Source organism: Gossypium hirsutum, chromosome D10 (genome assembly GCF_007990345.1).
Source record: "Gossypium hirsutum isolate 1008001.06 chromosome D10, Gossypium_hirsutum_v2.1, whole genome shotgun sequence".
Taxonomy (NCBI): domain Eukaryota; kingdom Viridiplantae; phylum Streptophyta; class Magnoliopsida; order Malvales; family Malvaceae; genus Gossypium; species Gossypium hirsutum.
The window spans coordinates 3,821,902-3,835,249 of NC_053446.1; the positions used below are offsets into that span (position 1 = coordinate 3,821,902).

The 13,348-nt window shown below is 31.9% G+C and overlaps 1 protein-coding gene across 1 annotated transcript; it reads right to left on the bottom strand.

The window, feature by feature from the left end:
* Positions 1–738: 738 nt before the first annotated feature.
* Positions 739–4,364, bottom strand: LOC107915216 (uncharacterized). The gene is made up of 2 exons (XM_041102839.1): positions 3,973–4,364; positions 739–1,077 (listed from the first exon to the last, which is right to left on the bottom strand). Exons 1-2 carry the CDS (start codon positions 4,288–4,290, stop codon positions 1,042–1,044), a joined length of 354 nt encoding a protein of 117 aa, XP_040958773.1. The 5' UTR covers positions 4,291–4,364; the 3' UTR covers positions 739–1,041.
* Between the last annotated feature and the right edge of the window lie 8,984 nt (positions 4,365–13,348).

The window sequence follows — 13,348 nt, forward strand, 5'->3', positions numbered from 1 at the left end:
GCAATCCATCATATAGCCATACTCCATTCGGAATCAATCTGTTTTTTGCGTGATGGACAATGGGGGCCTGAATTTGGCGCTGCATATGTTGCTTCAATTTCGGTATTTGCAAATAAGAAAGACGACATTAAACTACCAATCTTTTTCCTTGTCCCCATAACTATAACTTCTAACTTTGACTTCCTAATTTCTAAACCCTTGGATAATGCCGGTTCTTATAGACAGCACCAGCAACAACAATTGTGCTTGTAGTAGGGTACAACTTGGGCTCTTTGGTAGATTTATAAGCTATCCATGTCTTAGATAATTATCAATTATCATTATCATAATAAATTCTATACCGAATGTTTTCAATAACATCCTCAGCCATGAACAAAATGGAATATCTAGTGTTTAGAGGTCCCCCCCAATCTGATCATAACCCATGGGGCAAAGAACCGAACTCTGTTAGGCACAATAGTAGCATCCAACTTGGAAGACAATGAAACTAATGCCGGTTGTGTGAAATTAAGATGGTGACTCAAAGATGGCTAATAGTATTATATGCATTGTATCCCTTTGGAGTTTAGTGTCATCTCTGGTGAGGACCATCACAAGAAGAAGTGTAAAATGGGCCAAGTTAAATCGAGTCAAGATTGGTTGATTTTAGGCATAAATACTTTTTTTGGTCAAATCGATTTTTTTAAAGGGAAATTCATTGATTCATTCAATGATTGAGACCATATAATTGTTAAGCTATAACGCTTAATGTATATTACTTTTATTATCTTGAGCACAAACGTTGCTCATGTATTTATACACAACCAGTCTATTATTAGCAGTTAGTAATGTACTTAACTACCTCAAACAGACTTGAACTAACCTGAACCAATCAGTCAATTATCTAACTAATTAACTGTCTTAGCAGTTACTCTAACATTCTCCCGATTTTATTTGAACGTTTAAATTTGACAGCCAACATCATCATCAGCACTGGAACGAACTTGCAAGTCTTGCCTAAACGTAGCAAATTGTTTTGGTGGAACAGGCTTTGTGAAGACATCAACAACTTGTTTTGCAGACGAAACAAAAGTTGACCTGCAGTGCACCATCAAGAACTTTCTCACGAACAAAATGATGATCAATCTCTACATGTTTCATTCTAGCATGATGCATGGGATTGGCAGCCATGGTGACTGTAGAAGTATTATCATACCAGACCACTGGTATCTGACAAGGTGACAGACCAATTTCATCTAACAACTACTTCACCCATAGTAACTCCGATACACAATTAGCTAGGCTGTGATATTCTGCTTCAGATGAGGACTTGGACACAACGATTTGCTTCTTTGAGCACCATACAATTGGGTTGGACCCTAGATAAACGACATACCCTGTGGTAGAATGTTGATCTTTAACAGAGGCTACCCAGTCAGCGTCAGAGTAACACACCAGCTCAAACAGTCCTTTTAAAAGGAACAAACCATGATCCAGAGTCCCTATGAGGTACCTCAATACTCGCTTAACCGCTTTCCAATGAGTATCACTAGGTGAGTTCATAAACTGACTGAGTTTGTTAACACAAAATGCTAAGTCAGGACGTGTAACACATAGATACTGAAGCATGCCAACAACACTCCGATACAGATGACCATCAGCAAACGGTGGACTACCGTCTGACGCAATCAGTTTGGGAGTGATGACCATGGGATTAGGCGTGGGTTCCACTCCTTTCATCCCTGCTTTGTGAAGTATCTCTAAAACATATTGCTTTTAACTAAGCAAAAGTCCTTTAGACATGTGTCGTACGTCAATGCCCAAGAAAAAATTAAGTCTACCTATGTCTTTAAGAGCAAACTTATCATGAAGCTATTGGATCACTCTGTCTACATCTGTAATTGAGTTGCCTGTGATAACTATGTCATCCACAGAAGCCATAAGTAGCAGTAGTTGCCCGGAGGAGGTTCGAACAAATAATGAAGGATTAAATTTCGATGTACGAAACCCTAGTTGATCTACTAGATATTGTTTCAGTGTTTGAAACCATGCACGAGGAGCTTGTCTCAGCCCATACAAGGCTTTGGTCAAGTGACACACCAGTTTTTGGCCACTGTCACCAGCTACGTCGAACCCAGGTGGTTGGTCCATATATATTTCTTCTGTTAGCTCCCCATTGAGAAACACATTATTCACATCAACTTGTCTCAACGACCAACCTTTCATGACAGCAATAGCAAGGACAGTTCGTATAGTTGTTGCTTTAACAACTGGGCTAAAAGTGTCTTAAAAATCAAGTCCAGCATGCTGAGAAAGTCCTTTAGCTACCAAACACGCTTTATACCTTTCCATCGTCCCGTCAGCCTTCTTTTTCATTTTGAACAACCATTTACAGCCAATGACTTTCCTATTAACAGGTGGAGAACAAAGAGTCCATGTTTTATTTTGAAGAAGGGCTTGTAACTTCTTATGTATTGCTGCTTGCCAACACTCTTTGCGCATTGCTTCATGGATGTTAGTAGGAGTATCATCCGACAAACAGAATGCTTTGCTCAAGTATGCCTTGGGTTTAAAAATACCCGCCTTGCTACGTGTAACCATGTTATGAGAGTTAACTGGAGCAGAAGGCGGTGGATGAGACACGTGTGGCACATCAGAACTCGGCCGCCTAAAGTTGGAGCTGACACTAAGAGATGGCATTGGACTAGCAACACAGAGCACAGAGGCCTCATTTAAGGAATCAACACGATCAACTAAGGGTACTGTAGCTGCTGAAGCAGTATATGTTGTATGAGCTAGTGACATGACAAGTAGTTTGGAACTAGACCTCAAAGAAGGTACAAGAGGCACTGACTTGGGACTAAAGATTTTAAGTGGAAACTCAATTTCATGGAATGTCACATGACGTGAGACATATATCCTCCCATTACTAGCTTGACAACGATACCCTTAATGACATGAGAAATACCCCAAAAATGTGCATGGTGTAGACTTATACTGCAGTTTGGACGTGTTGTATGGTCGAAGGTTGGGAAAACATAGCCAGCCAAAAACTCGAAGCGGTGAATACGTTGGTGGTTTCTAAAACAGCTTTTCATATGGTGAAACACCAACCGGAGAGGAAGGCAGCCGATTTATCAAATGAATTGCACTGCTGAAAGCATCATTCCAGTAAGTGATAGGCATAGACGCATGAGCCAGTATGGAGAGACCAGTCTCGACAATTTGTATATGTTTGTGTTCAACCAGTCCATTTTGCTCCGAAGTATATGGACATGTAACACGTTGCATAATTCCTTGTTGAGACAAATACCTTTTAAACACTTGAAATTCTCCTCCTCCATCTATTTGTAAAGCTTTAAGTTTGAACCCAAGAACTCTTTCAGCTTGTCTATGAAAAAAAGGAAAAACATTGAGAACATCTGACTTTTTATGCAGAAAATAAACCCAAGTATATCTAGAATAGGCATCGAATTGATAGTAACATCAATCAATAAGATACGAGTGACCACACCCTCATTCTCGAGCAGTTGAGGAAGGACGATACACTAGTGCAGAAACACTGTCAACCGCAGAAGTTAGAGACTGATGAGACACCAAATTAGCTGAACTAGGAGTCTCAAGAACTGTAACATGTTGTCGTGCTTCAGCATCAAGGAGTATAGTAGTTACACCCTACACATTGTAAGGCACCTGACTGGCAGTGATAATTGTAATAACCGACTCATACTCAGGTGACAGCCCATTAAGAATGGCAGTAACATGTTCATGCTCACTAATAACCTCCCCACAACTAGCAAGATTATCACAATACCCCTTGACTTTCGTTAAAAATTCTTTCATAGAAAGATCACCCTTACGCTAAGAATGCAACACCCGTCTGTAAAACATCAACCGAGACGTAGTTTTACTGCCATACAACGTAATAATAACATTCCAGATTTGAGCACTAGTATCCAGCCCAATAAGATGTGGTAGAATAGTCGTACTTACAGATGAGAGAAGCCATGAGGCCAGAGCACTATCTTGCTGTTCGAAACGAGCAAACTCAAGATTCTCCTGCAAAACCCCATTGTCATCCGTAACCTGTCGAGGAGGAGACATAGTGCGAGAGTCAAGAAAATGCTGAAGCTTATATATTTTGATTGCCAAAAGAACTTTTTGAAGCCACAATAGGTAATTATTGTCATCAAGCAAAACACTGATTCTCTTGGTTGAAAAGAATCTATTATCTACAACTCCATCAGAAAAACTCGGAGCCATCACTAGCGTAGTAGACTGCACAGCAGACGGACTGGAAGGCAAAGCCATGAAGAGCACATAAGCTCAAGAAGCTATCCCCAGGAAAAAGAATGAAACAACTGATACCATGTTAAGCTATAACGCTTAATGTATATTACTTTCATTATCTTGGGCACAAACGCTACTCATGTATTTATACACAGCCAATTTATTATTAGCAGTTAGTAACGTACTTAACTACCTCAAACAGACTTGAACTAACCTAAACCAATTAGCCAACTATCTAACTAACTAACTGTCTTAGCAGTTACTCTAACAATAATTAGGGGGAAAAATAACAAACACCCGTTATACGCACTAAAGGAAAAGCTTTATCATTAACACAACAAAAACTTCACCTTCAGCATCAATAGAATATTATGATACGTTGACAATTGGCTCTATTACAATTCAAGCACAACATATCAAGAGTGATTGCAAGCACTCAATACAATAAGGAAATCAACCCCAGATGGTCCAAAACAGCGAGCATAAATCGGCAAAAGAAACGAGCATCCGCCAAACTAGAGAGGACAGCGACAAAACCAACCCTAAAATCACTCGCAAAAGCAAGACTAAAAAGCACACTACAATAGTAGACAAAAACTTTAAAAAGTGAAAAATTATTAAACAATGAAAAAATAAACAAAAAAACATATAAAACTTAAGACAACACTAGTCCAAACAGACTCATGAAATCATTTATTATTCTGAAATACTCTCAAAACAAAAACAGATTAAGAAGTCAACAAAGAGCTACCCACTTTCTAAAAGAAACTATCGGCGGTCAATGGTATTTCAATGATGATAGGCATTATCATCTGTCCAGCACAACTTGTGAAGACAACAAAGATACCCACAAAATAGATCTGCAAACTGAAAAGAGGGAAGACGCATGGAGTGAACGAGAAGAAGAAAGAAAAAAAGGATTGATGGGTAGGAGAAAAAGGCGGGCAGTAGCTAACCTAAAGACTAACACCACCGCTAGACACGTCTTAGAGAAAAAAAAGTTTAGGGTTTTGTCAAACCGATTTTTTAATCCAATTAATTTTTAAATTTAAATGATGTTATGATACGGAAAGATATCTAATTCTAAAACGTCTTAATTTAAAATATCTTTAATTAGTAAATTCCTCTATATTGGGGAGCAAGTGTGGAGGTTAGGTGCCTTAATTATATACAACATTGTACATCTGTTCATATTGTCATGTTCCCATAGCAAATCACTTAAATGAAGATTTCATCCTATCTTAAACCAAATTAAAATTGATTTGCCTTTGCCCTTTGATCTGTTTTGAGTTCATAATAATGGGTAAGGACTAAAGAATATGTAGTCCTCAGTGAGCAAATTACAGCCAGCCTCACTCTCTAACCTTTCATTCTTATATATAATATATATACATATACACGCTTAATTAACTTATAATCTCTGATTAAATTTAATATAAAAATGTCATAGGTGGACGTGGGTGACTCTCGTGGGAATTTTATGTAGTATTTAATTGTTACTTTATCAACTAATTTGATTAATAAGTCACATCAATGCTTCTTTTTTAATAAATTAATCTTCAGTTTGGACTTTTAATTACTAATTAATATGAAAACTGGATTGAATATTATTTGGGTGTATTTGAAATGAATTGTTTAGATAAAGTAGATGATCTAAGTGTCCTTCACCTTCCAATCTTTATCTTCATATATTATAAATTTCATCAATTCTCAAGGGAAAAAATGTTTCTGAATAGCAACAATTAACAAATCTAAAATCTGTATCTTTCAAGTTCAGGGTTTACAAGGAAAACTGGCCACCTTTTTTTTTCGTGGTCAAAAAGGAATTTGACTGATAACACTTCCAATTTTCCATGATCCGTCGATAAAGGGAGATGCTCTTTACCGATATTATATAATCGTCGCTTATATATGGTAGTGTTTGAAGAAAACAAAAAATGATGTAATTAGCCATCTAAACTTTAATAGATAAATGTTAGGATCTTCCTAATCTAATCTAATCTAATCATACTCGAGCAATCATAATGCATAATTAAATTAGTATTAAATATAGTGGATGAAAAATCGGAAAGAACTAGACAAATTTCATTTATAACATATCTTCCGGGATCGAAGACTCGCTCATCGTTATTGTGAATGATGAGACTCAAATTTGAGTGCTCAACTATCCAAGACCTCCGCATTAATCAATAGTATTAAGGCCTCATCGGCTGATCTAATTATTAAAAATATTTAAAAATATGATTTAATTAAATAAAATATTATTATTTTTATACCATGCATAATTCAACCTATAATCATTCTCAATCCTTAACCAAAGAAAAAAACATACTTAAATTTAAATCTCGATACCAATTAAACTAATACTTAATCAACATACTTTTTCAATTTTTCTTGCTTACAAATAATTCCGCATTCACTTCTATCATTGATAACTAAAAAATAATAAATTATTTATTATGTGCATAAATTTAGTTATACAAACATCGTTTAATATTTTAATTTTTTTTAATAGATTGCCAGTAAATAAAGTGATAGAGAATCCAGATCGGACAAAAGTAAAGATTTCTTCAATAATTATTTGAATAAATAATAAATACATGCATGCTCCTAAATTTCTATTAACCTTGGATACATATTAATCTCAATTAATCAAATACATGGCATAATGTTGATGAGTTGTCGGTCCATCAAAACACCGGAGACCATGTTCGGAGTTAGGTTCATCATAATCATCCCTAATAAGATTCTTTACTTTTATATATTAACATGTCTTATTGGTTACGACTCCAATTCATTAAAACTTCCAATAAAATTTGAATTTATGTCTACAATTAACTATTTTGTCAATTTTAATCTCTTTTTTTAATTAAATTTAATTATTAACCTTTTAGAAATAGTCAAATAAATTTTTTAACAAAAATATTGATTAAAAACATTAATTTTTTAGTGTTGGCATGCCAGCCCGTGTGGCAATCTATATATACTTCATGCGAGTGGCAATCTACATATACTTCATACTGACATGATACTATTTGTCTTATGTCACGTCAACAAATAACTTAAAAATTATAAAAAATTAAAAAATAAGCATAGAGTACATGCGAATTATCATGCGGACTGCAATGTTTAAAAATTTAATGTTTTAGTTAGTATTTTCTTTTAAAAAAATCGATTCTTTTTAAAAGGTTAATAATTAATTTGACTTTTTTTAAAACGTTAATCATCAAATGTAGCTCAAAAAAGAATAAGGGCTAAATTGATAAAGATGTCAACATTGAGGGCTAAGTTTGACATGATACATTTTTTATAATCACAAGTATCTACATCTATTTTACAGTCTGAGCCTAATCATATTCGGATCAATGTGGTATTCAAATAAAACTTTTCCAACAATAATGATTCGAGATCTAAACTCCGTCTAAATGCATAAAAAAAAAAACTCACTAGTACCACTCCCACTTATTCCGTTCACTTTATTGTCAAGTAAGATAATCTTATTGTTGCATTAAATTTTTTAAACGCGTTTTATTAGCAAGTCCTATATTAAAAAAAAAACACATAAAGCATTATTGCTATCATCCTTTAAAAAACAAGAGAAAACGTGTGTAAGAGTGAATTATTAGAGATGAAGATATAGGTTAAGATATATACAAAGATAGCGCAGCATATCTTGAAGGATTAGCCTTTGAATGTTTTGCCTTTTGCTTGTAACAATTTCATGTCATATTTAATGCAAACTTGGTGTGAATCTGTCGCCCAATGGTATCACTATTTTCTATTTTGGTGAAGCCCAAAAAACCCTTTAAAGATATGAGAAAGAAGAAGGACGATTCGTGTCATATAACTTGGTATGGAAAAATTATCGCCCATCTCTTAGAAATGACATTGACAATGCAGCCACTAAATAGCTTCGTAACATGGGGAACTCAATAACATGTGCTCGTTTCTTTCCACATTATTGATGTTGATATAAGAATAAAATTATATTTAAGGTCACTAAATTATTAGTAATTTATATTTTAGTCATTTAATTCAAAAGCTTATAAAATAGTCATTAAATTATTTAAAAGTTTTCATTTAAGTCACTCGTCTATTAAAATCGTTGTTATATAACCTTCTTTGCTCGCACGATCTGCACCAATCAAAAGCTCTCATTTCCCTTCTCTTTTACAATTCAAGTTTTTTTCATAAACAACTTTGAATGTCACGAAACTGCAAGCTAAATCCAAACATCTTTATTCTCCAATCTCTAGAAATGGTTGTCAAATCGACTTAGATCTAAGGTATGTTCTTTTATTTGCCGATGGGTATTAATTCATCGCACCAATCGTCAAACTATCGCTTGGAGTTTACTAGTGGGGCTTTAAAAAAAAAAACCTTAACAACTAGTGATTTGAATGAAAACTTTCAAATAATTTAGTGACCATTGTGTAACTTTTTAAATCCGAGTGACCAAAATATAAATTTATAAATAGTTTAGTTACCATGGGTGTAGTTTACCCTTGATATTAATATTAATCACAATATACAATAGGGTAAACTACCAAACTAGTCATTTTAGTTTGCCTCAAGTTAAATTTTAGTCACTTATGTTTGAAATATTACATTTTAGTCACTTACATTATCGTGTTGAAACATTTTAGTCGCTGAGCCGTTAATTGTCGTTAACAGTGTAACGGTAAGCTGACGTGACACGTTAAATCATCATTTTAAACGAAAATTTTAGATTAAATTATACAGTTGGTCTTTATAATTTTTCGTTCTGAGCAATTTAAATTTTTCTTTTATGTTTTTTAACTTTCTTTCTTTTTTCTTTTCTATTCTCTTCTGCTTCTCCCTTTATTTTTCTCCATTCTCCATTTCTTTTAACATAGTTTTTCTATGTTTTCCGTTTGTTAAAACTAGTCCCTATACTTTTATTTTGGTATTGGGTATTTCCTTTACATTCTATTTAATTTTTCTTTTGATTAGTTTTTAATATGTTTTCAGCTTAGGGTAACAATTTTGTATTGATCTTCAATGAAAACCCTGAATAAATATTCTTTTTTTAATATTTTTTTTGCTTATTATAGACAATTATGAATTGAGGTTTCTGATATTTTACCGTTATTGTTGAAGCTATACAAAGGATCCAAAAATGGATTATTGTGGTGATTTTATAGAATTGCTTGGACCTGATATTTCAATGAAGATTCTCATGAATCTGGTTAACCTTTTTTATCTCATTAGGGTTAGCTTGGTTTCTAGTTCTTGGCATCAATTTGGTAAGCAAATCAATGTCTTTGGTAGAATGTAGCTTGGTATTCTATTATATATCGAAGAAGAATCAATATTGATTAATTCAATAAGATCTATTTTATTCATCTTGCAATGATAGAAAATGGTCTTTGGGTTTACACACAGAGTTTGTAATTAAAGATATCTGGCTTTAACAAATAAAGAAATAAAAAGAAAAAATTAAATTGTTCAAAAAAATAAAAGTATAAGGGCTAGCTTTAACAAATGGAAAAAAATAGAAAAACTATGTTAAAATAAATAGAGAAGGGAGGAAAACAGAGAGAGAATCAAAAGAGAGTGGAAAATAAAGAAAAAGAAAAGAAAGTTAAAAAAACATAAAGAAAATAATTAAATTCCTCAAAACAAAAAAAAATATAGGGACCAATTGTACAATTTAACCTAAAATTTTCTTTTAAAATGATGATTTAACGTGCCACATCAGCTTACTATTACACTGTTAACGACAATTAATGGCTCAATGACTAAAATGTTACAACACGATAACGTGACTAAAACGTAACATTTCAAACATAAATGACTAAAATGTAACTTGAGGCAAATAAAAGTGACTATTTTGGTAGTTTACCCTATACAATATAGTGTACATATTTGCTTAAGTTAAGATATGCCATAAGTCTCTGTACTCTTCATAATTTTGGAATTTAATATCTGTGCTTTTATTTTTAAGAATTTAGTATCTCTACTTTTTAAATTTCAAATCTCATGCCCAATTGTTAACGCTAATAAATTTAATTTGTTAAATTTGTTTGTGTGACATTTTGAAATAAAAAAAGAGTACTCATTTGGCAACAATTTAACTAAAAAGATATGTTGTAATGAAACTGAATTTAACAAAATAATTTTAATAGCGTTAACAGTTGGACATGAATTTTTGAAATTTGAAAAATAAAGAGGATAACCTCCTAGAAATAAGCGTACAAGGACTAAATTCCAAATGTAAGAAGAGTATAAAGACTTGTGACAAATTTTAAGAATGGTCTTAATGTGTTAATTGGCTTGGTTTTTTTATTTATTTATTAAATGTTGGGTTTTGACAAGTATTAAGCAGTAACCACTAATAGCTTTTGATAATGTTTTTTGGGGGGTATTAATTATTTGTTGAGAGTGGAATATCCGTAATCAATGATGGAAGCTTTATGGATATACAAGGGAATTTCTTGTTTTTTTCTGGTACAAATCCTCTAAACTTAAATTTATCTTTGGTCAACCCAATACTGAACAATGTGTGGCCAAATTTTAATGCTAGGGACTCGGTTTTTGCTAATTTAGAAGTTGGTTATTATCGTTATTAACGGTTGTTGCATGGACTGCACAATGTAAACAAGTTATTGGCACATCAATTTATTACACTAAATCTTATAGTTAGTGCCTTAATCACCATTTATTATACTAAATATTATTTCATACATGTGGTAAAATTTTAAAGTATCGTTTGTTTAAGGGATCATATTCTCACATTTTCTTGAAAATTAAAGTACATTCATTTCATGAATTGCTCGAAATTCTCTGTATATTCCGAACATAATACTGATCATTGTTAAAAGGTCTGTCAGTTCCCTACAAATGATACTTGGACAACTTCTTACAAAACGAGTATAATGTCCACTCAATAGTAATTTAAATAGTTTTGATACAAACAATAGGATTAGTATTGAATTAGAATGCAAATTAACTAACGCCTCTCCTTTATAATTTTATTCATTTATTTAATCAATAATTAATATAATACAATAAAGTATTAGTCAAAAAGAGAGGTAGGAAACTCGGTTTGAATAAACAACTAACTGCCATACCGACCTAATTTGATCACCCATTTTTACAAGCTCTCAACTTTTGGCATATAAATGTTGTGCAATAAGACAATATCGTGCTTATCCCTAAAAATATATATAAATATAAATATAGAGTTCTTTTATATAATTTTTATCACATTATAAGAGGAGGTGCTGTGCAATGGATTTAGTTTACTCTTTATCTCACGTTACAGTATTTAATTTTACCGTCATCGCTGTTTTTATACTAACCGTTGTTCAATGCACCGCCCATTTAAATTTACCCTAAGTCTAATTCGCTTTAAAAGAAATTGCAAAAGTGGGTAAGATAGGGTTCCTACTATTTTTTCTCAGTTTCTTGCTCTTTAATATTTATGTACCGGTTAAAAGAGGTTGAGGTTCAACCTCTTTTAAATCAAACAAACTTATTATTCGTTAAATTAAAATCCATAAATTAATTAAGTAACAAAGTAAATTAAAAAAAATTCCAATATGTTACTCTTAAATTATATGTTTCTCGAAATTGAATTTTTGAAGCATTTAAACTATTAATTTCACTTTAATATATTTTAAAATTATACCGCGTGTCATGTTTTTATTGGTTAATATTATGATTTAGGGTAAAATAGATAAAATTAATAATTTAAATATTACTTTTGACAAAAAGTTTAAATACTTAATTGGTGAATTTTGGATTTCAAACCTTATAAGAAATGAAAAAGACATGAATTATAGTCAAAGATGAGAGAATATTAGGTTCCTAAAGAGATATCCACCATGAGATTTGGGTTTGGTAGCACATGGTATGCATTGAATATGGGGAGAATTTAATCTAAAGTTGTTGGATACTTTTATCTCAAAACATAGCATCTTCCACAGAAGCCACAGTAACCAAAAGAAATTTAAATTTTACAAACAATCAAATCCTTCGTTTTTTTTCTTTCCATAGTATAGGGTGGAATTTAAAGATGAGTTCGTCCGAAAGAATCATTCAATGTTGTTATATATTAAGATTTAGATTATATTTTGTTATTTTTATTCAAACAATGAGTAAATTAGTCTTTATACTTTTGGTCAAATATCAAATTGATCATTCAATTTAGAACTTCATCCATTTCTATTGTTAAAAACTAATCCGTGTATGTCAAATTGAGATACACTGGCATGTCACATGTAACTGTTTAGTTATTCAATCGATCGTGCATGTTTTTAATAATAGAAATGAATAAAACTTTTAATAGAAATAACAAGCTTACTCTTTGCTCTAACGTACAAGAACAAATTTGCCCATTTTTTAAATAAAAAGAACAAAATGTAATGTAACTCTTAGTATAGGACCAATATGGTACTTTTACCTTCTTTACTTTTTGGTTAAGGCTTTGTTTCTCGTTACTTTTCAAATGTGTTTTGGGAGCCAAAAGTACTTTTAGAGCCATAACTAATATAAACAAACAACTTTTAAACTCAAAAACAAGAACTGGTTTTTCTGCTTTTGCTTTTTCAAAATCACTTTTGGAGTCAAAATAACATTTTTAACCCTTATTTATAATCCAATTTTATGTAATATTTATGTTAAGAATATAATTATTTTCTATTGAAATTTATTTAAATTTCTAATGATTATATTTTAATAATAATTAAATATAGATTATATATTCAAATTAAAATTTACAATTAATTAATATTAACTACTTACAAATACTTAAAATTTATATTTCATATATTAAAATATTAATAATGTGTTACAATAGATATTTTTATATATTTACTAAAATATCATAATATTAACGAAATTGATCATTATTTAAATGCACATTTTTTACTTCACAACATCATGTATAAATTCAATATTTTATTTCATGAAAGCACTTTTTGACCATAATAGTACACACTTAAATCTTAAACTAAACTTTTTAAAAATATTTTTTTTCAAATCACTTTCCAAAACCAACTTCTAAATTAACTATAAGAGTGGGTTTGAATGGGTAGTGCGTTTTTTTAAATTT

What these genes read in the sequence shown, in the direction of transcription:
- LOC107915216 (XM_041102839.1), bottom strand. Translation starts at nt 4,290, where the DNA reads ATGGCTTTGCCTTCCAGTCCGTCTGCTGTGCAGTCTACTACGCTAGTG. An exon ending in CCTCATGGCTTCTCTCATCT is followed by an intron (nt 1,078 to 3,972) that starts GTAAGTACGACT and finishes GGTGCACTGCAG; the next exon opens with GTCAACTTTTGTTTCGTCTG.